Raw genomic sequence first — 26,558 nt, 5'->3', positions numbered from 1 at the left:
ATCCCAGGAGAGCTGCATTCAGATCTGAGCTTTTCCACAGTTCCTGTATGACTTTGACTGAAATACTTGAACTCAGACTCTTAAAAGTATTTAGATAACATTACCTGCCATGGATTTCAGTTTTAATTAGGGATTCAGATGCTCATGGGAACTATGCTAATATCCCTTCAGACCATAATATCCCATCAGTAAAATGGAGAAAGAACATATCCTGACTTCCCTGTGGTTCCCTGAGGGTGACACTATTAACCATTGAAGTGTTCAGGAATTATTGTGCAATTTCCACGGTCTGAAGAAGGAGCAATTGGAGATTCTGGTGCTTCTCAAAGCTAAGAGGGCATAGTTTTTATTTAAGTGAGATTGAAAACTATGCTGTTGTGAGCATTCTCAATTAATGCATCCAATATGCAGCACTGAGCTCTTTAGTATTGATCAAGCAATCAAATTATAGAATTCTTAAGAAAAATGTATCTAAACCCAAGGTAAGCTACAGAGATTAAAACTCTAATGATACCTGGTAATTAAAGAAAGAGGGTCTGATAGAAAGTTGTGCTGTAGTACAACAGGTGTGTGTGTAGTTGTGCTGTGGTATATTTATTTTGCTTACAAGCAGAGATATGTATTCCTCTCTGACGAATTCACTGAGTATGAAATAAAGTCATCCATTAGTACACGTAGACACGATTCCTTCCTAAGTGTATAGAGGGTTTGACAACATATAGAAATGGCAGATTGGGACGTAAGTACAAAACATGCAGTGACAGTGGAAATTGTATAAGTATCTTTAATAGTTTGCAGTGGAACAGCACCATCACTGTCTCTGAAGTTGGCAAAGGTAGTGGCTTAACGCCAGTGTATCAAATCACACACACTGAGCACAAGATTTGTTCAATTAGTTTCAGTTCACATTCGCAACAGAATGTGATGTGCCTGTTCCCCAGGTATGAGATGGTGCCACATCTTGTCTCCTGACCCAATGTACTGTACAGCATCCTGCATCACATGGCTTGGCATATGAGGTCTTTCACAATGAAAGCAAAGAAAGTTGGGAGTTCTTAAGAGCTGTTTTTCTAAGCACTCAAATGGATGTTACTCAGCCTGGATGTTCGGAGTGTTGTGGTTTTTTTTTTTTTTTGCCACTACGACAATTACTAGAGATGAAGGAACACTCTTAAGGAAGTGTTTTGAACAGTTAGAGCCGTTAATAGCTACAGAAGTATCAGTTAGGCTGTAGCTTTTAAGTTTTTCGAGAATGGTCTTTTAAGATTTTTACACAGGTACAGCATGACTGAACAAGTAGTGGGTGCTTTTGTGCAGTGCGTGAATAAAAATGACATGTGGGTGAGATATGAAAGCAGCAACAGTTTCAGTTACCATTAAGAGCGATGAAGAAGCAGTTGTGACACTCTGAAATGTTCCTGTTGTGCACGGAGAAAATTAAGGCTTTTTCTGGCATAGGTTGTGCTAGTTGTGTAACAATGTGCCTGATTAATAATGCATTCTATTGAAAGGGAATGGGAGCTTTGCTTAGGTATGATTCATCGTTGTCAGTTGCAGTAATTAAGTCTGTTGCTTGCTTTAAGGTCAGCGTGACCCTGTTTGTTTTTTCAGTCTTGAGGGTCTGTGCAGTTGGTGTTTAAGAAGGAATTAGCAAGAGATAGCAATTTATTGGTTTCTCTAGCTTTTGGCAAGTGTGTATTTCTTTTCATTATTTTCTTTTTTTTTTTCCCTTCTCATTCATTTTCAAAGCACTTGGTTGTCCTATAAAACTTAACTGACTTTTTATTTTACTCTTTAATAACAATTTTTTCCACAGGTATTTTAAAAACATACTCTATAATGGTTAAGATCCTTGTCAAATTACTGATATGAAGAACAAAAGTACTTGTATGATTTTAAATATAAAGCAGTGTTTGGAAAGGTTCTTATGTGCCTTTAATACACTTTCTTATGAAAGACAATCCTATTCCAGCTATCCTGTTATTTTATAAATAGCAGTTTGCTATACCCGCTTCCTCAGCTTTCTTCATATTTGTTAGTAGCTCACAGTAGATGTCTGCACATTATTTTGCAATTCTCCTCAACATCTTCTTTAAAACTCTTGTGTTTCTTTAATACCTTCAAAAACCTGAAGAGTAGTCTCCTGGTATGTTTTATTCTGGCAGCATGATTGGAATAGCTCGCAATTTTGAGTATAACTGTTCTCTGCACCTTCGAGAAGTGATATTATCCCCAATTTACAGTCAAACAGTGGAAGGACATTGGGGTTACAGAAAAAAAAAAAAGAAACCACAAAAGAAAAAGAGAAAATGCATGCAAAGGACTTAGAAGAATTTACACAGAACATCCCAAACTGAAATCCTGAGAACCCTGATCAGCTGTTGCTACCCCAGGAGAATCCAGCTCCAGTTCTGTGGTCCCACAGCTGTGCAGGGAAATATGGCCCAAGGGCTGGGCTGTGCAGTGGCTCTCACACTGCTCAGGGTGGCATTTGTCAGAATGACGGGCTGCGTCTGCAGTGCTCTTCACATGACTTTTGTGCCTCCAAGGCACAGGTTTTGTGCATGTGTATTCAGATGACCAAAATACTGTGAGGTATGTTTCACAGCTAGCCAGAAAGGACTGTTCATGGTATCATGGTGTGGCACGTGGAGCATGCCTGGGAGCATGGAGTGAGAACAGGTGGGTGAGGGCACCAGGCCTTTTGTAAAACTGTTGGAGAACTGTGATGGGCAATGGGAGCAAACCTGACACAATCTTGTCCCTGCTGCCTAGAGAAAGGCGTGCCTTATTTAACTACTAAAGCTGAGTGCAGGATGCCTGGATATAAACTAACGTGTATGCAGTGTAGACACTCGGGCAATCAGGAGCTAGAGGCAGACTGCAAGCCAAGTCATTTGACAATGTGGATATATCCATAGACATGCCATTTTTTGACTTTGAGAGTGGGATTTAGTTTGAGATTAAGGATTTGATTCAGTTTCTTGTTTACATGATTCTTTTAACATTTGAGATATCCTTGGGTATTCTGCCTGGCTTGGTGTCCTGCAGGTCTTACATTGCATTTGTGGGACCTATGCAGCTGTCTCAGATACCCTAGAGCATATCAAAGACCACTGAACATCTCTGTGTAAGCAACTAAATTGAACCCCAAGTCTCCTAAATATAGAGGTCTTCATGTAGACATTTACAGCTGCAACTCCTGGTAGTGAAGGAAGATATAGCCAATGTGGTCAGTGGAGCCAGGTAAGTGATTCAGCTCATGTTGAAGTAAACAAACACTAATGGCTGGTCAGCTGAACCTCTGTCTCAGCTCCATTGATTTTATTGATCATAATGAAAATTTCTGCATAGTGAACCAGTAGATACCTGCAGTCTGATTCAGTTGCCTAAATATAGGTACCTCATTTCATTTGAAGTTCATTGGTTTACCTGAGATGTCTATAAGGGTCTGGCAGATATTACAGAGGACTTGCCTCAGACCTGTGCTTCTTTGGAGCAGCAGCTAGAATCCAGACAGGATACCCCAGGACATCTCAAAGTTAGATGCCTGTGGTTAGGCAGCTGAATCGCACTCCATACTTCTAGCTGATCTTAAGGGTCTCATTTTGTACATGTCCAAAGTACAAGAATGAGCATATTCTCATAGAGGAGGCCATCTGGGGAAAAAAAAGCATTAAATTAACAATTATATCTTAATTTTCCTTTCTAGTTGCACAGTGGACCAACTCTTTCCGTGTTCTTCCTTATAAATAAATATCCTGGTAAAATATTTTCATGATGCTGTTTATGATTTTTGTCCTTGTGTCTGAGTCTGTGCTTTGAACTTCTGAAAACCTTGTTACACTGACATTATAACTTCAGGTTACATCCCTTGTTTCACTTCTATTCCAGTGTTCTCAAACCTTGGAAAACATGCCCTTGTAGATTCCTGTAAAAAAGAGTATTCTTTTCTGTAAGTGATTAGGGTACAAGGTATATATTTTACACACCTTTTGTTGGGATAATTACATGGTCAGCTTTCCCCTAACAATTGTTCTGTCAATTCATCACTTACATTACTGACTAACTTCACACAGATTCAGCAACTTATTTCAGCAGGCAGACCCACTCTTTTCTGATGTACGTTGCATCAGCAGCTGCGTACTGACCAACTCCCACTGGTTCTGTATACAAGATCTCTTCTACATAACTTCCATACTCATTGCCCATTCCTGGCATTCCTGCTCTGGGTACTAATCAAACACAATAGGCCCCTCTGTGCTTGCTTGCCCTTTCTCCTTCTCCTCTGGAACTTCTTCTCCATGCGTATATCCAAAGCAGGCAGGCCCCTTTTACTTTCTGCATTCCATTACTGAATATCAGGTTAACATCATCATCTTTAACACCTACCCTATACTAATACTCTTTAAGAGTGATGTGGTGTTTCCAGCCCCAACGCGAAGTCAGGCGTAGGCACTGCAGCATCCTAGACTTCACTCTAGACAGCACCCTATGCAGCATCCTAGAGAAATTTTGTTCATGAATGCACTACAGTTGTGGGGCAGGTATGTATCGCTGGCATCAATCAAGTTATACCTCTTTAAAATGTGAATTTTCTGGCTGTGTTGTTGTTGACCTGGTAAATCAGTAGAAGTGACTCTTCAAAAAATGTTATGCTTTCACAGACGTGCATATGTATTTCTTGCAGTGTTTGTTTTCCTTTTGGATTTCTCTAAACTTTGGCTGTCAATACAGTCTTTTAAGTGTCATCTTGTCAGGTTGATATGTTTAAGGTACACAGCTGTACAGTGCTGATAGGAAACCAGACAGTGATTTCTGCATTCCCTAGCTGAATGATTTTGTACCCTACTTGAAAATGACATAACTGAGGTCTCCCATATTTGATGTTAAGCGTAGAACGTCTGTAAAACTTCTAGTTCACTTCTGTAGTAACAAAAACATACCAGTCACTCTTCTAGAGCATCACTTACTACTTTTTGTACAGTTTCTTTTTCACATTCTTTCATACAGTGCTTGCATCTAAAATTTAAGTATAGAAGGGAATAGAATAGACTATTTCAGTTGGAAGGGACCTACGACGATCATCTAGTCCAACTGCCTGACTAATTCAGGGCTGACCAAAAGTTAAAGCAGGTTATTAAAGGCATTGTCCAAATGCCTCTTAAACACTGAGTGTATATATAGAGAGTATATATATGGGGTATATATTTTTTAAAATTACCAAATAAACAATGAAAGTTCTCCATTAATATGAAAGTCGTTTTGAGTGAAAACACTAAATCACATAAGTCCCCAAGAGATTCCTCAGCAAGCTTTAAAATTCAAATTTTTCCCCTTTATGTTACAGAAGAATGAGAAGGGGTAGTTTTAAGATTTAAAGTGTTATTTAAAGCATTTTCATAGAGAGAATGGAGAAAAAGATCCTGCTGTCATCACCAACCCTAGCTACATGTTTCTGGTCCTTTTCTTTTGCATACATTAATGGCTGTATACTTTAGGCATAGCTAGATGAGGGGTCTGATGTAGCCGAACAAACCCTACAAAATTGTAACCCTACAAAAGTTACTCGTTTTCAACCATATCAGCTCAGATCCATGCCACTGAACAACAGAGGGGGAATATATGATCGAGAGTGAGAGACATTCCTTTTCAGCTGTAACTTGAGTTTATAGCAGCTTGAGCCAGTCATGAAACCATACCCTGAGAGTGAAGGGTGAAAACAGTCTCACAAGCTGTACCGAAAAATAATCTCTTTTCATTGTTCAGTGTATCCTGTATACAAAGGTTATACAGAACCTTAATTCAACTGAAAGTCTAGATAAGTCCTTAATTATACTTAATTTTACCTAAGTGAGTTTAAAATCAATCACATATCAGAATATTTCATGACCTGGAGCCATAAGAACAAGGGAAATTCAATTTTCAGAATAAATGCTTTCATCTTCCGAAGTGATGTACTGTGATTTGTGACCTAAGGAAATGTTTGATAAATATACCTTTATCAGAAATGAATGTTCTCTGTATGTGTACTATAGATGTATCTTAAAAAGATGCAGTGTTTGTTTAAACACTGCTGTGTTTATAGCTGTTTCTTTGTCTATCCAGCATTATATTGAACATAATCTCACCAATATTGTTTTGATTTCCTATCCTTTTATTCAGAAGATGCAGGCATAGTACCAACACAAAGATAATATTGCTACATATCTAATTTCTGTTCTCCTGTTAATCTTCTGTTAGCAAAATGAAGTACCCACAGTATACACTTTATGCTTTCTTTAGTGATTTGTTATCTATATAATGCAAACGACACCCCCATTTCTTTAAAAAGCCTGCCACAAACTTGTTGATGTTAATAATGCTTCAGACTGACAGGCTGATATGTGCCTGGCCAGGAGCACCATGACCCAGCACAGCACTTCTGTATTAATAAGACATAAAGTCAGACCATTTATCATTTCGTGTAGCCAGCACACAAATTAGAGAACAGCTTGCCAGGGTATATTGTGGTCCCATTACTTTGTTTTTGCCGTAGTTGCAGAATAGATAGCTTTGAAACCTTCCTGTGCTCTACTGTGACAGGAGAGTGTTCATGTCATGGCGACCTGACTGAGGAGTTAGTTGCGTACAGTGCTGACTCAGGAGCCTTAAGTGTCCTAACCAATTCGCCAAGCAGCAGGCTCTTCCAAATCAAAAGAAGGAAAACTCCATAAAGATATAATCACTGGCAGTTACCACGCGTGTAAGATGTTCAGCAGTGCAATCAGAATATGAAACTTTGTGAGTAATTTGCTGGATGTCACTGAGGAGCTCATGCTTTCATTACGGTACAGTATATTTTTTTTATTACATACCTAGTATCCATGCCGAAAAATACTGTTACTGTTTAATGAAAACATTAACATGTCATAAGATAACATATTCACACTGCCTTGTATGGGTTACTGTTCAAATATTGTAGTGGAGAGACATTTTACAGCTACTATTCATGTTTTAAGTATATGCACTGGTCTGCATTTTGTGTACCTCCTGCCTTGTCAGTCAGTTGCTGTCTTTGAGGTGAGTGATTTCCTCTCAGTAAAACTTTGAAATGTTAAAAAAACCCCTGCAGACAATTTGAATTTTTAAACCCTTAAAATAGCTCAGATCTCAAACTGCTAAGTTCAGTTTCTTAGATTGATGTAATTTGACCTTTGTAGTGGTTCTTTAAAGATGCTTCTTTAATGCTTTTGGATTGCATATTTATGTTTGTGAATGTTTCTTATTTTATGCATTGTCAACACATAATTCATGTGCAACTGATCTGATATACCTTGACATTCAGTTTTATTTTGCAATGTAATGCATTCATCTAGAGATGTACTTGCTATCCACAGATGGTGAAGCGTATTTTAGACTGCTCCCATTGTATTTCTGTCCACTCTTCGTTCATCAAATGGAAAATATTATCCAGATATAGCATAGTGTGCTCTGTCAGAAGAAATCAGTGAAGATCTCTCTCAAGCAGTGAATTCCCTTCTCTGTGAATGAGGTAAAGCCTCTAAACCTGTGCACTCTGTGTATATCCTTGGAGAACTGCCACAGAGACTGCCTGGCTCTGCCTCTGCTGCTCTGAAAGAGGTGGCTCCGAAGGGTCTTTGAGCCGTACGTCCTGGTCTGTGCATGTGGCTGCCCTGCAGACCACAGCTGCGCTGCTTCCAGGAATGAGCCTAGAGGGGTAGGCTTGGGGTAAGGAAAAATAAAAGTCTGGTTTTGAGGATGGCTCAAAAGCTAACCTGTACAATCAGTGTAGGATTACTCTTTGTATATTCATTTTGGATTCTGAAAAGATTCTCAGAAAGAGTCTGTAGCACCAGTAACTGGAAGAAAAAAGTAATAAACCCCACGTGCTGATTTCTTAGAATTTTCTTTGGAAAATGTGCGTTTCGAGATAATTTCTCTCCTTCTGGCTTGCCAGTCTGCTTCCTACTGCTTTACTCTGAGATCTCGAGTGCTGCTGTACTCAAAGGTACAGAAAAGACGTGGGAGACAATTCTTGGAAAGAGAGTTGTATCTCTTTCCTGGGTAATAATGAGAAAGTCTTTGCGCTCACGGAGCTGGAAAGGGAATGACCTAGACCAGTACAACTTAGGGATCATTTTTTACTAATTTTCCAGTCGCCACTTTGATCATCGCTTCCTAACGTTGATTTGTGGCACCTCTGTCCCTCCTTTTCTCCTCCCTCTACTTGGCTTCTTCCTGCTGCTTAACAAGCTCAATTGGTTTTATGTATGTAATTCTTTTTTTAAGAGAGTTTGAAGGTGGTCTCTAAACGAATTGCTTTCATCCAAAGCCAGGAGCTGATCAAAGTAACACACAAAAGCTGAATGGGAGCCAAGGCAGAGCTGCCAGACCAGCCATAGGGTCAGGGTTCTGTGCTGGAGAAATAGTAAAGCATATCAGCTGAACTGTGCTGGAAGCTGCTGATAAGGGGTTTTCTCTCTAGTAACACCTGCAAAGTTTATGAGATCCTGCAGGAAAATCAAAGAAATCTGCATCAGAATACATTGTTTCCTGTCAGAGAGGAACGTAAAAGCATTTACAGGATGAAGTGCCATTGCTTAAATGTATTTATTGCCATATCATATATTAGGCCCAGTCTGCGCTATTATTACAACACTGGGGTATCACCCAGCTCTACATTTACTTTTATGAAGTGGCTCCTTAGCCCAGTTATCAGGATATTAAGGAATGACATATATGATTGTCTATGAAAAGAAAGTTCACCCTCAATCAAAAAAGCAAATAAACGAAAATCAGTTATCATTATGTATGTCTGAAAATAGTTTTCCAGTGAAAATTGTAATTAAGGAACAAGTTAATAATAGATGTTCAGTCATCTATAAAAAGTCTAATTGAGATTTCTTCCAAATTCTTTTTGCAGATACAGTTTTTTATCAGGCTTTGGTCCCAACAGTGATTATGATTTTTTAAAAATGTGAGTAGTAATCCGATGTGTGATTTTTCACAAAGGACTTTCTACGATGACCAATTTGAACTTTGTCTGGCATTTTTTTCTTCTATATTAAAATAAGGTAAAATAGAGTGCCATTTTTAAAACTAATCATTACTTTAAAGGTCTCAGAAAAATTCAGCTCTGGTTTGAGAGTAGGCATAAAAGTTTCTAGGGTGAAGGAAGTTTATGTTTTCTATAGTCGTAAAGGAAGACTAAACTATGTCTCAAAAGCAAAACAGCCTTTCATCCTTAAATAAGTAAAGGAATCTTGTTGCAATTGGAGTTTTCTCTTTCCCCAGAAAACTACAATGTAGGCTGTCACAGCTTAGACTCCCTGTCACTAAACTGCCAACATGCCTTGGTCTGGATCTCCAAGCATAGCTGTATATTTTAATGTGTTTATGACAAGTTAGATTGCTTTGTATTTAGTCAAGCTTTATTTTTTTCATTTAAAGTAAAGTTGAATTTGTATGAGAAGTTTAAAAATATTATTTTTTGTAGACATATCTGGAAATCCTTTTGTTCTGTAGAAAATATTCATTTTCTATTTTTGCTACTGGACCCTGCGTGAGTTGTAGCATTTTCACTGAAAAATGAACTCTCTGTCCTCAAAAGTAATGCTTGCTGATTTGCAGTTGAAAAATCTCAGCAAAAATAAGAAAAGACTTTTATTTAGCTGAAGTTCTCTTTCCAGTGGCCAAAATGGATGTGAAATAATTTCATATTAAGAATGATCCATTAATTGGTTTGATTTATTGTCTGCCTGAAGGGAAAAAGAAAGCAACAGCTTTTCAGTAGTGTTTTTATTGAGGTTGCTTAACATTGATTTGTCCAAGTTTGTTTTCATCCCTTTTGATACAGATCTGTGTGTTTTTTATCAAGGGCGCGGAGGGCAGTTAACAAATGGGCTTGATTTTTTCAGTAGATGGGGAAAACTGCTTATATTTGATTTTATTGCAAAGGTGCCTGGATTAATCTCTGCAGCAATCTCCCGAGAATAAAGACATCTCACTATTATTTACTTCTGAAGTGAGTGACAAAACTGATTTCAGTGATTAATAGAAGCAATTTGGCTTGGGACCTAAAGTTACCAAAAAGCTCAGTGATGTTTTCCCACTTCCCACTCTTTCCAGTGCACTTGAAAGCTTGGCACCTTTCGATCTGCGCTCCCGTTCCAATATCCTGTTGCTTGGAAACATGAGTCACGGGAGGAAATCATCTCTCTGTTAATGGAAGAGAAATCCCATGTCTGTAGTCAGCTTGATTTTCAAAATGAAATGAAGATATCGGATTAAAATTAAAAGCAAATGCAAAAGAAAAAGAAGTGATAGAGAGATCTGAGCAGTCTTCTTGCAGTATATTCTCTTTACGGAAACGGTAGCAGAATTGTTCTTGGCTGAATAAAGATGGTAGGATTATGTTCTCTGTGACCTGTCATCAACCTTAATGAGAGTCTCTGGGTTTAATCATGAACTACTTTCCAAGGTGGCTTTATTAGGAAACCATTAATTTTAATCTGGTCTGCTCTGTAGATAACATTTCTAATACAGTTCCACAAGGGCTCCAAGACCTGGTAACGGAAAAGGAGCTGGAATTTCTGGCAAAGGTAACTGTGGTTTAGTTAAAGCTTTTATGTTGCCTTTAAAATGTAATGGCCAAATGGGGTCTACTGAATTGCCATAACTTTATTCATATATGAAACACAGAACAACTAGGGACTTTTAAATGATCTGACAGCTTTATTGCTGTGGAATAAATTACTTCACTGAAGAAGTGGATTTCAATCAGCAGATCCGTAAGTGACTGCTGATTTTAATCTTATTAGTGCTATAGAGTTGAGCTCAGCAGATGATCATCATTTCATTTCTCAGCAACTTTTGAAGCTTCAAAATTTCTCTTTCTGGATAAGACTAACAGCAGAAAATCAAACCCTTTTTGGCAATTTTGATGAAAATCATAGGAGTAGTAAAACGTTGGTCTCAGATGAGGAATGTGTGTTTAAATATTTCTCACACTCCTGTATTATATCATAACCATCAGCCTTCGTTGCCCTTTTTTCCTCTCTCTTACTGCCAAGTCATTCTGGCAGAATATTATAAGGAAACAGATTTGACTTCCAGAAGCTAATATTTTGTTTCAGAAATTGGCAATAGTCCATCTATTTACTACACCTGTAGGTGGCTTTGTACCAACAAATAAAAAGCTTGGTAAGTTAATTCTACAAGTGATAATTTTGTGGTACATGAGCAACCACATTGGTTTCTGAAAGAGCAATTTCTTCTTTGTCTTTGCCCATATCAGCTACGGCTGTATTAGAAAATTAAACAGCTGCAGGAGAAAATCCTGTGTGCCAGAAATCAGTTTTCTGTTTTGCTGTCTTGGCAAGGCTCTGGTGCTAGCACTTACTCCCTGCAGCAATTCCCAGGCATGCTTCACAAGTTATGGTGGGCCAGTGACCATTCCCAAAAGGCATTTTGGGTGGAATAACCTTTTTTGAGGCTAGTAGTAAAGACATAAGCTATAATACTATACTGAGTCTGGTGGAGAGGGAATATCAGTAAGAGCCTCTGTTAGTTCTCCGGAATCAAGAATTTAGTATAATGTGTGGGAATATATTTACCACACAGTATCACTTTTATACAAGACAAATATTACTATAGAAGATTAAAAAAAAAACCCTTATTCTTCCAAATCCAAAGCTAAAGAAAACACTGTCTATAATTGCAGATAGCTTCATGGAAATAAAAGTGTAAAATATGATTACACAGCCTTGTGGCTGAACTGAATCCATGAGGAAGCTCTTATAGTATGTATCACTACCATTGAAAAGAATCAGTTTTGTGCTGTCTCCAGATTTACTTTTCTTCTTATACTTACATTTACATACATGTCCCTGCCCTAGGATTTCTTTCTTCTTAATCAGGTTGGTTTCTTTAGTACAGGTTTTCAAGAATTATTAGAGACTTGACTGAACTTTAGAGATAGTGATGGATTTTGGATGTTACTGGATGGATCTAACTCATGTTCAAAGAGCAAAACAATCACACCAACGACTTTTCTGGTACTGATCTGTGAATGAATTGTTAACCTGCAGTAAAGAATGCTTTTTCCTCCCAGACAGATTTTAATAGATAGCCTTTTGGATACCTAAATCCATAGCTCACCCCAACAAACCCCCTCATTTTATGCAAGTGATGAGCTGCCTCTTGCCATAGCAATAAGAAATTATATTGGAATAACAGTGAGCTTGGAAACATCTTACCATTCTCCTCTTAGAAATGATGCAATAGAAATTAGGCCTTTTTGAAAGTATGAAATCTGGCTGCTTAAAGTGAGAACATCTATCCATTGCTACACTGTTTTGCTAGAAGGACTAGTATATTAAAGTAGCAATGCCAGTTATATTTTAGAATGAAAAAAATTGCAGCTTAATATGAAAGTTTTCCTCCTGTAATGATTTGTAGGTTGTATCTAAGATTGAATTTGTTAGTAGCTAGCTGCATCTTCCTAATTTCCCACTTAGATCCCCTGACTATTTTTTCAAGTCTTCTTAACACAGCCCACATATATTTGCTTTACTCAGTTTCTGGTGAAGGCAGACTGTTCTTTTTCAGTCTATTTCAGTTTGACTTGTCAAAAGCCCGGGATTAGTTTCCATGCTCTGAAGTCCATAGCTTTCCTTAGGATACCCAGTCTGTCCTTGGTATAGGTTAAATTTCATCCAAAGTTGCTGTGCTAGATCTTCAGTCTTTCCAAAATCTTAATCCTCTTCACTGATCTTTATTACAGACAACTGCAACTAAAAGGTCACTAGCGTGTCTTTGTTCCACTGTGCAAAAGATCTAGGTGATGGGACTGCATGTCCTCCTGCTGCTGGCAGTTACTGTGTTATCATGACCTGTCACTGTCGTGGCTCTCGTGGTAGGTACCGTCCTCGTGGCCGAGGAGCTCCTTTTCTAGATCACAGCAGCTGGAGTACAGGGTCATGGCAGAACAGTGCAGGTTTTCGTCAAAACCTGACTAGTTCAACTGCAGTTGAACTTGAAGTTGACTCTATATGGGACAGACATTAACCTTTAAGATCCCTGTTTTTCCTAGTCACGTAATACCTGTTTACCACAGGAAGCCTGACAGTTCCTTGTTTGGAATCTGAGGGCTGTTCTCTTTAGTGACTAACATACATCTACTCTCATTTTCAGATGCCTGGACTTGGCACCTCTCTTTGGTAGCGTTATCCATGGGTTTCTAAGACATTGGCCCAATCTACTTCATTTGTATCTACACTTGTTTCTTAGGATCCCAAGTTCTTCAGAGTGGATTTCTTCTTTTTATCATGGCTTTCAGCAGCTCTTCCAGGTCCAGGTCTTTCCCTTTTTTCTTCCCTTTGTGTTGGCAAGTATTTTTCTCTGCACGCTCTCCATGGAAACTGACAGTGTGCTAGGGAGGTGCCCTTTGATTTATCAGTAGCTGGGGTCGAGGGCTATCCTTCTGTGTCACTGTGGGGATTTTTTTAATAGAGCTGGTCACCACCTATGTTCTTTGCTTGGAATTTCACAAGCATTTGAAAGTTTAGCCTGTGCCACCTACTTCTATCCAAAAGAGACACAAATCTGGGCTGGGAACGCTGAGTTCATTGAAGCGGGAAAATAGGACTCAAAGCTTTTGCTTCCTGGTGCCACAGAGTCAGCAATTTACAATTCAGGTACCACAGTCTGAGCAGCTTTAAAGAAAAGAGGGGATGACAACCATGATAGAGTTAGTGAGAAACACTAAGTAGTAGTGATTTCTCCTGCAACTGAGGGAGTCACTGACTGAATGACAAAGGGTGATGCTGGCAAAAATGCTCCTGCAATGCCCATTTTCTGGTCCCAGTGGTGTGTGTTTGTTGCTAAAAGTAGCTATAAAATACTTAGCATATCTTCCAAAGTATGTTCCTGGATTTATGATTGTGTTTGGCACTGTGATTGTAAGATTCTGCAGGTACATGAGAGCTTACCAGGTGTACGAATCCAAAAGCATATTTTTGTTTCATTTTACAAACCCATTCACATAATTAAGTTAGCACCCCAATGGATAAACAAATATGCTTGTGTTGTAAAAGATTCCAGGACCTGCCTCTTGCACAAACAGCTTAATCTTAACTGATTCCTTATCAGTAGCATCGCACAATAAGATGCTGGTTTCTGTCATCCTTGGGGCTAAATATAGGGTTTCTGTTTTGTCCACTAGTGGGCTCTATAAATCCTGAGCAAGTACGTTAAATCCATGAAACTGGTATATCTATTTCTGTGCCTAATAACCTGTACAGAAAAAGAGCTGACTGTATGGGATAGAGTTCATAAACAGAAATATTACAGTGTTTTCTCATTCATCACAATTAGATCCAGAGAGTGATTGGTAAAGCGAGTAAACCTTCACTTCATAAAGCAGCCTGCATGCCTGTTTGATAATGCTTTTATGTTGTCTCAGAATGTTTTGTCTCAGTCTGGATGAATTAAAAAACCTCCTATTTTTCATGTGCTTTAACGTAGCTTTTCAAGAAGTAAATAAGTTTGAAAATCAGGTAGACCGGTCTGCTTTGCATGGTCATGTTGAGAACAGGTAAAATCCAGCCCTTTGTAAGACAAGCCTCTGCTGCTGCAGTCAAACTTTGGATATTCTCTTTGTGCTGTATTGGTGATGTTTTAAATGCAAAAGGTCTTTTCTGTGTTATATGAATTTTTCATGTTTTGGGTCTGTATGTAACTAAAGCAGTCAGTGTAAGAAAGTGTGTGGAATGGATGATAGCTGAATGCTATTTCCACTCCTGAAGGTGTAACTTTGGGTGCTAACATGTTGAGAGCATGTTCATGCATTTTTATTTCTCTTTAGTCTGGACTTTCAAGACTGTGATGAACAGTCATGAAGAACCATATTGTACCTGCCCCTAAAAATGTAGAGATGGGTCCCTGCGCCCGCAGGTGCCTCCAGCCTAACAAGAGAAAATACGAGTTCATAATATAGGAAGGAATTTAAAAGAACAAAGAATTAAATAGTTATCTGTCAGGTATCTCGAAAATTATTTGTTCTTGTTACATTAAACATAAAACATCAATGTAACAAAGGCAAATAATTATCGAGATACCTGACAGTCATGTTAATGGTTGAAAGATGGATTAGAATTGCAACTAAACATCTTTTAGTGTTTTTGTGTAGAAACAGCATTTAGTATAATTAATTTCACAGCTTGACCTTGGCTTTCCCGCATACACTTCTGATAAAGCTTTGTAAGGACGATACTGATGTCAGGCTTTCCTCATTGTCTGCAGCTGTGTTTGGTGTAGGTGAAGCAGTACTTAAAACAAGACGAGCCAGAGAGCTCCTGTCAGTGCAGAAAGGGAACTGTGATCTGCTTTTTGTGTTGGAAGAGAAGATGCATCCCCATTTCCATACAAGCACTGAACATCACTAACGGGTTTTTTAGCTTCCCATTTACCCTTCACCAAACGGACACACCAGTACTACTCACCGCAACTTTTCTGTGTGATTTTGTGTGTATACATGAATATTTTGTCAGTAGTGCCTGCTTTTAATCTAGATCACGTTCTTAAATGCTGCCTGCATTGTTTTATAATTCTTATCGTGTTTCTATTAATACTATAAATATAGCATCAATATAGCTACTTTTATCAATATACTTGCTAGATTATGTAGTATTACCTATACTATATATAGTATTAACATGACACAAACAAGTATAGAAAAGCATGATTATGTATGTAAAATACGCTTTACAAAGTCATTAAAAGATATCCAAATCGTCAACTGTGTATGTAGTTCCTCTCAATCTCCTTTTTCTATCAAGAGCAGTATGTGTTTTCACACAAGTTTTTCTTTTGCTTGACTGATTCCCACAGGATGCTTCCCAACAGGCCCATTTCCCAAGCAGTACCCAGTGCTGAGGAGGGGTTGTTCAGTGTTTAGGAATTACTGCCACAAACAGGAAGCGTTTCGTGCTTTCTATTCACAGTTACTTGAGGAGGGAAAGGACATGGGGCCCAGGGCAAGAGCTACTTTGTAATAGGAAAAGAAAGCTGACATGGCTTTTGGTTATGCCAGTTCATTGTATTCGCTGTGGAAAGCAGGCGGCAGTTAAGTACGTGGGATATTCGGTTGGAGTAGCCTGACTCCTCAATGACAGAATGAGTAAACTGCGCAGCTTCACTAACAATGAAGTCCTAATAATCAAATGCCAAATCAAATAGGTAATTGATAATGTCTTATTCTAAACAAGAAAAAAAAAAAGAAGCATGTTTACAGGGAAAAGTACTGCTTAAGGTTGAGAAGAAAAGCCGTTGTATTTCACAATATTTGAATTACAGCAATGCTACATTATTTATGAGACAGCACCTCTAAAAGATACGTTGAACTGCTTTAGCCATGAGTTTTCAGCCACGATGGGCCATGCAAAGGTAAATACACAAAACTCTGCTATTCCCCAGATCCTTTAACATTTATTCTGTTCAAATCATGTAAAACAGAAAGGCTGTTTAACAGATGAGATTGCTGACTATTGCAAATGCACCTCCTCAATTGCTATATAAACCAAGGAATTACTCGAATCAGATTTCTAGCCACATCTTCAAGAAGGTGTCAAAGCTTGCTGCCTTTCTGCTGAATTACAGAAAGCTGTTACTTTTAGATAACTTCCTGTAATTTACCAGCAGGATCTGCTCAGTGACTGCTGCAGTCAATGTTCTGTTCCTTTGCCTTTCTTTGTGGACAGTGAAGCTTCTCTCTTTCATGAGAAATGTTGTAGTCTGACATCAACATGCAGTGATCGAGTTCTGTGTGCTAAAATTGAAAAATCTTTTATTTTTTTCTTTCCTTCTTGTCTTTTTTTTTTTTTTTTTTTTTGAGAAGATGGGAAATTCTTACGCTGGTCAGCTCAAGACAACACGGTTTGAAGAAGTGTTGCACAATTCTATTGAGGCCTCTCTTCGCTCAAACAACTTAGTTCCCAGGCCAATCTTTTCTCAGTTGTATTTGGAAGCTGAACAGCAGCTGTCATCACTGGAAGGTAGGAAATGGTGGAATTTATATTTCTGCTCAAGGACAATTCTGCTGTTTGCTCTCCCAAGGCTCAGCACACATATTACAGAGTACAGAAAACCAAAAGTATTTAAAGTTTTTATTTGGATTCTTTATGATCTACAAATATATGCATATATATTAGAATTGGATGAAAAATACAAACTTCATTGTCTTTTATTTGACAAAATTAAGCCACTTGCTTGCTCAGATTTATCAATATACATAAATTGAAGTACTAGGAATTGTTTCATCAAATGTGTGGAAGAATCTTTGGAGATATTGAACACAAATCTGTTATCCTATAATTTGTCATACACTGCTGAAAGTTATACAGTAAATGATGGTAAACACATGATTGATTTACAGAAGATATACGCTAAGACTGATTTTCATTGTGGATAAATAGAGCAGAAATGTTTTTAGCTTTTAAGAAGTTTTATAATTACTTTGGGCATAATATATTTAGTTATTCTGTGGTTGCAAAGGTAAAAATATAGGATGTGTTCTCTGCACAAATTGGTATTTAACACATGGGATTTCTCACAGAATTTGTGTGTGTGCTTAGAGAAGCCTGCTTTCCGAGTTTCATTTGCTCAGCCTTTTTTCTTGGAAGTAGTAGAGTTTAAATGAACTGTATGGATGCGATAAGCAAGCTCGTGATACAATTTGATGTTCTGGTGTGCTGTTACGTGTGGTAGTCTCGTGGTTTTCAGTGAGTTTACTGGTGTGTGCAGAACACCAGCGTGTTGGTGCAAGTTTATGGTTAATAATTTCATTATTTAGCTATTTCTTTCACCAGGGTGTTTTTTCATTTCTTTTGACTGCATCTACTTCCCCTGTCATAACCTGCTAAAGATTGCTTAGATATACGTGTAATGAAAAATGTGTAATGGATAACAATCCACAGTAACGGGGGAAAAAAATCAGCCTGAGAAGTAGTAGTAGATAAAAGTATTCTGCACAGATTAAGCTCTTTACTATTACCTCATGGTAACAGCTGAGAAAGTATTTCTTGAAAAAGTAAATCTGCTCACAGCTCACACATCATTACTCATTTCATCTTATTTTTTTTTGCCAGTATAGGACATAATAATGAATATACATTTGTTGTTTAAATACATATGCTGCTTATTCCCTACACAAAGTGATCCTTCTATCAAACCCTTCTATGAGGATTTCATAAACTTTTCCATGGCAACCAACTGTGATGTCACAAAATGGATTATGACATCAGCTGGGAAAGATGCTGCAGGAACAGATGCATTGTTCAGGAACAAAAGTGTGATTTCACACTTCTGTAACTTCTTTCTTTCAAGGCTTTCAAAGGACTTTCCAAACCTTGAGGGGCTGATTCTGTTTTCTTTGCAGTTAATGGAAACAGAATTGAACTGTGATTAATTAAAAGTCTCACAACAGCCTGGCAGAGAACATTCTTTTCATGAAAGTTTCAGACAAGGGGAACTCTGAGGAACCTCTAATAGTTTTTCCTAGGTTGTTTTGCAGGTGGGAGAGGTCTGCAAGCTGGCGTCATGTACTCCAGCCTCATCATAAACTGAAATTTCCACTTCTAGCTACATAAATCCCTGTGCTCTGAGGGCCAGGAGGCATGTGAAGCAGAGAGCCATCCTCGGGGTCTTGTATAAGCCTCTTCCCCCCCCCCCCCCCCATTGTGATCTTTCCTTGGCCCTGGCATTCTGACCCGGTGGTATACTCGGACTGTCCTCGGTCATAGCTGCCCGTTGGTGCTCAGTACAGCACGTGTTTTCCTATGGTGAAGCAGACATTATATAAATAATTTAGACAAGATAGTGCAGTGGATCTGCGCAATCCAAGTATTTGGGCTTTTCATTTTGTGGACTGATAACACATTATAAATGTTCAAAGTAGCATTTGGCAACAAAACCAGCCACCGGTAAATAGGCTGATATTAGGGATTTTTGTCTCTGCTGATCTTACAATATCAGAATTGCTAGAGAGCCTGACAATTAAGTATATAGTCAGTTTAAAGAAAAAACAATTGGAAATGTGTTTTTTTTTTTAAATTTATCAGTCACCTGTTGTGACCTGTCATTATTTTTAAGTTTATATTTTTGGTTTGAAAAACATTTTTCTGTCTCCTTTTGATACATAAATGACCATCTAAATCAGAAAAAAATGCCTAGCCACTGAGACTAGCCTAATACCATTATATATCTGTCATGACAATTTATGCCTAAAAATAATTTGTTTGTACAAAAGAGATGGTAGCGTGCCTGGAGACAAGTTAAATGAACATGTTGGTCCCTTCTGGCCTAGGTGTTATTTTTTTTGCAATGAACTTGCAAAGTTGTACTTTCCAGTGAGTATAGTTTTCCAGTCTACACGTTCTAGATTTGAAAAAAACATACATATTATAAATGTAGGCCTTTATAGTAATTTATACAATTACATTTGCCTATAAAATTTTTTGTAGCTATGTAAATTAAAAGTACAACATTCAGCTAAGTTGGTTTAGACATAATGTCAGATCTCCTCGGCCTCAATGTTTTTTCATTCTGATTTTTTTCCTGTCTTTTTATTATTGATGTGTTTCCTCTCTTCTCCAGACCTGGCAAATCCATGTAGTGCTTGAAATAGTCCAGAAATATTACCATTATTTAAACAAACTCTTGCTAGATTTTTCATTTTACCAAAAAGCCTGCAGCTTGCTGTGTTCTCACTGGGCTTGCATTTCTAATGAGGGTCTTCTAAAGTCGTCTTAATTTTCTTGGCCTTTGTAATTGAGGATCATAGCTGCAAATGCCAATAGATGGTCTGGATGTTCAGGAACTTTCTAGGAATGTGCATTAAAAACTCTTTATGATAGAAGGCAAGGTTATTTGGCTCTAACAGGTTTAGATTTCTTGCATATCTCTGTTTGCCTAGATATTACCATATAAACTGCAAATTAAACATGTGGACTGGATTGGTAGTTATTAGAAGTTAGTATGTACAAAACAGTGAGGCTCTTTAATCTAACTCTTTACTTCTGAAGTCAAAATCCCATTTGAATCACAATCACATTCACAGTTTCGATTCTCTAATCACATCTTGCCTTTCAAAAAGAAAATACATTTCTTCCAATTTTCTCTTGTGCTCTTAGGTGCATTTGGGTGCCGTCTTTTAGGCCCATGTATTAAGTTTGTGCCGAAGAGTCATGAAACTGATTTCAAAAGTTAATGACAAGCATTATTTTTCTGTTAACACCCAAGTCGTATGCCACTGATATCACTGGGACTTCGGTGGGAAAAGGATGGGAAGCGGCGTGGCAAAGCAATGCAGAGCGGCAGTGTGGCAGCTGGCTCCACTGCAGTGAGGTTGTTCACTGAGCGTTGCTGTGTTCAGCGCTGATAGCAGCGTCACATTCTGACATGAACTTTGCAGCGAACATGCGTCTGTGGTTAACTGGTTCCTTCCCTGATCTGCGCTTAAGGGAGGCTGGGTGTTCATGGATATAATACATTTTGTGGCTGTTGATTTAAGCCCTGATGCTGCAATGAGTTTGTGGATAATATCAGCCCTATGAATAGTCCCACTGAGAAAAAAATATATGTATATTAAAATACTCGCAGAACTTAACTTATATTTGAATTATACCTTAAGAAGAATTAATTACAACTGTATAAGCATAAAGGTCTAATAAATCCTTTGTGAGAACTGAAAATAATTCCTTAAAGCAAACGGTGTTTATGGTATCTATGAATAAATTTAAATTCAATAAAATATGGACTAAATCTTCATGGTATGTCCGTTGGTTTGATGATGCTATATCAAGTTATGTCAGCTGATGCCTAGTTCTGTAACATACAGAAGAACTACATTGAGTTCTCAACGTTGAGTTGATGTTGAGTCTACTTTTGCCATCAACCTGTCTCTAGTTTTGAGTGCTTGATTGTGTGCTCTTTTGGGATTGTTTAAGAAAGGAAGATGTGGAACAGACACATGCAACACAGAGTTCTTTGAAGGGGCCCTGCTTTAAAAGTAAAACAGAAGCAGAAGCTGTAGATGTTTTTTAAAACAAGCAGCAGAAACCCTAATGGTGCCCTGTACAGGTGACAGCAGCTCATTCTGGTGTATCGTAGGTACATATTTGCTCTTCTACTCTTTTTGGTTTTGACCTGAAAGCGCTGTAGCTCTCCTGTTAGTCTCTACTTCCATTTCTTGTCTCTATCTGGTTTTTTTTTTTGATGTGAAATTGCCTGTTATGGCTGAACAATCCTAATGGTTTACCACTGCCCGGAGGACAAAAGCCCACATCCTGCTCCCCCCGTTCCTCCTAGCCATAGGTTACCATTTTCTCCCTTTTCATCAATTTTGGCATTTTTTGGCTCTTCCACGGAGCTAATTTAATACATAAAGCCAGTAAAAATACCTGGTCACTTTTGTTTACTTAGTTTTCTGCTGGGTTAGCAAGCTGGGATGGCTCAGCACTGGCTGCAGTAAGTGTCAGAGCTGGCACAAAGAGGAAGGAAGGAACTTCATGGCTGGGAGTGTGAGGAAAGAGAGGAGAGCCAGACTCACTCCTTTTGCATTGCATTTGGGTATTAGTCAAGGTTAAGTCATAACAGATAACTTACCCCTGACTTAAACAGCAAAGATGGATAGCTTCACTTTCCCTTTGTTCACTTTCAAAGCATTTTTGTCTTTAGACTACTCCCTTAAAACGGTTGTGTTTAATGTTCTGTCCTTATCTCTGTGCACCAGGACTGAAGCTTGATGTTTGGATACTTAAAAGTAAACATACCCTTCAAATTCTCTTCTAGATTGGCGTGTAAGTCTGAATAGCCTTCAGAGACAAATCTTCAAACTCCAGATTTACCTTCTTCAGCTTCCTCCCTGATTCTCGTTTATCCTGTAGTATTTGTTCAATTGATTCCCAATAATTTGTCAATAAAATAAGAAGATATTCTGAGGAGGGTCATAGTTAAAAAAAAAATCCTTAATTAATATCCTATGGGATTCTGGGTGCCCAATCCAAAGTCAGTTGAAGCAAAGAGTGTGGCCAGTTGACACTGAGCTTTGGAAGACGACTGCAGTGTGCTTCACTGTTTTGTGTTTCAAGACTAAAAGCTGGATCAACAGAATAATGTAGGGGCCTAAATGCTATTTTACTTGCCCAAGTCCAAATGGGTATTCGGCTTCTTGCTGATCCTCAAGTACTTGCAGCCCTTCACCATCCAATTTTGCCAGTTAAAGCTCTTTGTGTTTGCTGCTGGAGTGTCCCTACAGAAGCTGAGAAGCTAGAAGCCTAAGGCATAAGCCCCACTGGGTTTGCTTAGTACTTGTGCCCTCTCTCTGTCGTATGTAGTGCTGGATCTGGTCTGAAATTTTTCTTAGTCCTGTCCATAAAACTGTTCTTCCCATTTACCATTTAGCTGCACTCCTCTGCTTGCCAGCATTGTCCCATTTGCCACGAGTGTGTCTGAGCCTAAGAGGGAGTGGAGTCATTGCTCAGTATGTTTTGCTGGAGCTGTTGCATTATGCATGAAAAAATTATTGTCCTATGGGTGGAGAGAAGGAAAAAAGCAATCTTTAGTTGAAAGGCTGAAACATACACCAATAACATGCAGGTGAATTCTCTTAACAAGCAAGCTATCTGGTAAAAATGCTGATTTAGGTAGCTACTGAGCCCAAAAAGTGGGTTACAGCAGAGAATCTAAAGAAACACCTAAAGGCCTCTAAAAAATGAAGTCTACATCATGTATTATTCTCTCCATCCCTCAGTATTTCCTCCTAGACTAGCACAGTCCATGCATAGGCTGCTGTGAATCTTCTTCCTAGACATCTGCCTTTCTTTGACATTGTACAGGGAGCAGCAGTGCTTTACTCAGAGCTCTGGATTCTGGTAGGAGACAGACGGCCTGAGAATTAGGTGTCCTTATCACAGCATCATCTGTGGTGAACCTAGTTTCAAGCAGGAACCGTTTCTTCAGTTTCCTGTACAACATCAAGGACATGGTCAACACCTAATTAATAAAATCTGTACTTGGACTTTAGCCAGGACATTCTAAAGTGCTAAGAAGTAGTGACTTTGGTTTATATTGGCTGTTAATATTACAAACAAAAGATACAGTTACACTGTTGTGATCAGCAAGAGATCAAGCACCAGGAGTTAGGCCTCTAAAAATTTGAGAGGTTAGCTTAAAAATAATGAGATGTAATAAAATAATGAATTGAGGCTTCTTTTTATTTGTCCATTAAGTTTTTTTTACTTTCTCAGGTGCAGTTGGGTCACGCTTTTGAACTTTTTTTTGGACAGAAGCAAAAAGCTTTATTTTTTTGATGAAAGACATTCTATTGTAAGCATGACTGGAAGTTGGAGCTTTAAGGAAAAAACAAATATCCTAAGAGTTGGCAACAGTAGAGTCATTGTCAAGAGGAGAGAATCCAGTTTGCTGTAATACTTTCTGTAACTGGGTCACCCTGTTCATTCATTGGTTTGTTGCCAGGGTTTTCTGTTGTCTAAGTCGTTTATGCTATGATAATTTGTAGCAGGCAACAGAGCAGATAATGAGGAAGAAGAAGAAGAGGAGGAAGAAGAAGGCTCAGAATCAAGTAGTCCTCCTGTTTCTTACCAGATGAAGCCTCCCCCAGAAGGATGTTGCACTACTGATGGTAAGAAGTGCACTAAACGTGTTGTCAGAAGGCATTTGCCCTACTGAAAAGGGGAGGATTGGGGCCATTACCCCTATAATTCATAAGAATGAGATAATATATATGACATAGAAATCGTAAAAATGTCAGTGTTCATTACCTGCCAGAAAAAGCCAGATTGCTCTTGGTTGCTCTTATATTTGGCAGGATCTTTGCCCAGTGTGTCAGATAAGCATTTGTGTTGGAACGCCTGGCACGAGGACAGAACTTCTGTTCTCTTAGGCAACGTGACCTTCGAAAGGTTGAGTTTGCAGGCATGGCATTTGCTAAAATGAATGTGGTAATTCTTGTGGTTTATCATTGCTCTTTTCTATTTAAGTTGTACTTCATTTAATGTTGCTGTAAAAAATATTTGAAAACCCAGGAGAAGCCAATGAAATTCACCAGATATTGAGAACTCTTCTCTCCATTTTTGAGCGTCTGACCTAAGTGATGATGCTGCTAGTAAATAGTCCCTTAAGTATGTAGGTTGCAAAACATCATCAAGCGAAACTTGCACTGTACGTTTTCAGATTTTTGTTTGTTTATTGTACCGGTAGCACCTGTTTATGGCTGACCAAAAGCAGGGAAGAAAATTATCTCTTAGTTTGCCCTTGACCTCAGAGAATACAACTTTGTTTTTCATTTAAAATATATGAAGTTCTATAATGAAGCCAACTGTGAGTATTAAACAAAAAATCTTGCCAAATTAAAATACTTTGAATTGATTTTTTTCTAGGTTTCTGCCAGGCTGGTAAAGATTTGAGACTGGTCTCAATTTCCAATGAACATATTGAGGTACCATCAGGGTTTTTACTTGTTGGTGCAAAGTCACCAAATTTACCTGATCACCTTTTAGTGTGTGCCGTGGATAAAAGATTCCTGCCAGATGACAATGGGCGCAATGCCCTGTTGGGTAAGTGTCTGCGTTTGCAGTAAGTGGATTCTTGTGTGGGCTACAATTAATAGCTAATCCTTTTCTGAAGAATGAGTTCAGCACATCTTATTTCCGTTCCACGTCTACAGTAATGCTCACCGGTGATGCACAACAAGATAACAACTCGGAGCTGGCTATGTTTGCTTTGGAAAGATGCAGAGTGAGCCAGTTCCTGAGAAATGCTCCATCACCTTCCATTCTTTAGTCCAAGGCTAAAGTCATTGTCCGATCAGTTTATGTCCTCGTTGCTGGAACTGCCCATCTGGTAATTGCACTAGTTGAACTGCTGCCTGTCTCTGTTTTAACTTCCCAAATACTAACATGGAGAGACTGCAGGTCTGTCAAGTGGAACTTTCTGGCTACTATATACATGTAAACAGTTTGATGATAGTTTGGACTATAAAAATTAATGACCTTTTCAATCTCTCTGTTTGAGATAAGGATAATATTCCCCACTGTGTTTGGACAATAGCATGGGTTCTGGATCCTGACCTATGACTTTTTGCTATTATCACAATATAAGTAAATGTGAATGATTAAAAGTTGAAATTTTTCCTATATGCATAATCAGGTAATACTGTGTGTTTGAATAATACTGTTTGCAGAATACTTCAATTTCTTGCTTTTCACCTATTTAGAAGTCTAACTTCTGACTTAAAACTAGGTCCTTCTATCCATTTTTATTATAGCCTCTCTGATGGCCATTAGCCTCATCCAGATCAACCCAAATAGGGATGAACTGCAATCTTGTGAATAAATGAACTGAATATTAATGTTATTAAAATGGCATACTTGTTATATTAGGACAAGTGGTATATAATCTGGGGGAGAACTCTTTTTTCAATCAGGCACTCTCAGGTTCTTATGTATTTTTTTTTTAGTTAACAAAAAAATGCTGCATCTTATATCTGTGTACCAGTCTGAGCTGTAAATAGCAAAAAGGAAACACTTGCCATGTCTTTTAACTGTTTTCTTTCACAAACATTAACATGAACTCAGTTGTTATCTCAGTTTGAGCAACTCTTCAAGGCATTTGAGATGACAGTGTAGTGTGAAGGTGCATAATCTAATTCTATGTACAGTCATTTCTTTCCTCATGCGATCTTGCAGAGTTGGATTGGTCACAGTACATTTGACCAGGGATTGTAAAAGAATTAAGAGGGTTGTAAATCACCCATGTGTTGTCATTTTAAAGATAAAGACAGGAATGTTGTACCACTCAAGTCATTCAGTGCTAGCACTGTTAACAGCCTAAGCTCCTTAGGCTGTAGCAGAGAGGAAGTAGTGTGTTTGTTAATTGCATGCTAAACAAGAAGAGAAAAAGGCAACAGGAACATAACTGGGAGGTTTTTATGCTAGTTACATCCTCAGCTCGCTTATTTAATACATTTTAGTTTCCTGAAACCAGTTAAATGCTTATATATGGCTGTTGTTATACTCTTTAACACCAGTGAATCACATTCTTTTGAAAAGAACTGTAGTAATTCTGTAGGATGACTTTTATGTATTCTATAACAAACTTCAGTATGAGAGCATTTATGTACTTTAAGATCCAAAGTCTTCATCTGGAAGCTGGAAATAAAATAATGTTCCTGGTCCCTAATCTAATAAAAAATAACCCACAATATATTTTATTGACATGAGGACAGCATACTATCCATACAATAGATCATACTGGAGATAGAAATGATTATTTGATTCTGGTTTCCATACACTGTTACAAGTGAAATCAGGGTAAGTAAAATCAGAAGCAGACATGAATAGTCTCACAGTTTCAGACACACAGTGAGATAAAAGGCAGAACCATTTTGCCCTTAAATTCTCTGTGTATGAGTATAACACAGTGACTTCTGTCTTGTCATAGATTTAAGGTGAAAACAGTTCATATGAAGAAGGGGA

General features: G+C 38.2%; 1 protein-coding gene across 11 annotated transcripts in view; it reads left to right on the top strand.

The window, feature by feature from the left end:
• The window catches only part of GREB1 (growth regulating estrogen receptor binding 1), a 106,415-nt gene that overhangs the window by 23,163 nt on the left and 56,694 nt on the right, over positions 1-26,558 (top strand). For 3 of the 11 annotated variants that reach the window (XM_075086796.1, XM_075086798.1, XM_075086797.1), the window contains exons 2-4: positions 16,901-17,057; positions 23,582-23,704; positions 24,462-24,638. In XM_075086796.1, the coding sequence (XP_074942897.1) occupies positions 16,901-17,057; positions 23,582-23,704; positions 24,462-24,638 (457 nt within the window). Of the gene's footprint in view, positions 1-12,831; positions 16,450-16,900; positions 17,058-23,581; positions 23,705-24,461; positions 24,639-26,558 lie in introns of those variants that run through there. The other 8 variants (XR_012659494.1, XM_075086794.1, XM_075086804.1 and 5 more) reach the window with 7 other exon arrangements.

The sequence above is a fragment of the Phalacrocorax aristotelis genome, chromosome 3, assembly GCF_949628215.1.
Source record: "Phalacrocorax aristotelis chromosome 3, bGulAri2.1, whole genome shotgun sequence".
Lineage (NCBI taxonomy): Eukaryota > Metazoa > Chordata > Aves > Suliformes > Phalacrocoracidae > Phalacrocorax > Phalacrocorax aristotelis.
Note: the sequence above shows the minus strand (reverse complement) of the source record. Positions and strands in the feature narration are given on the sequence as shown.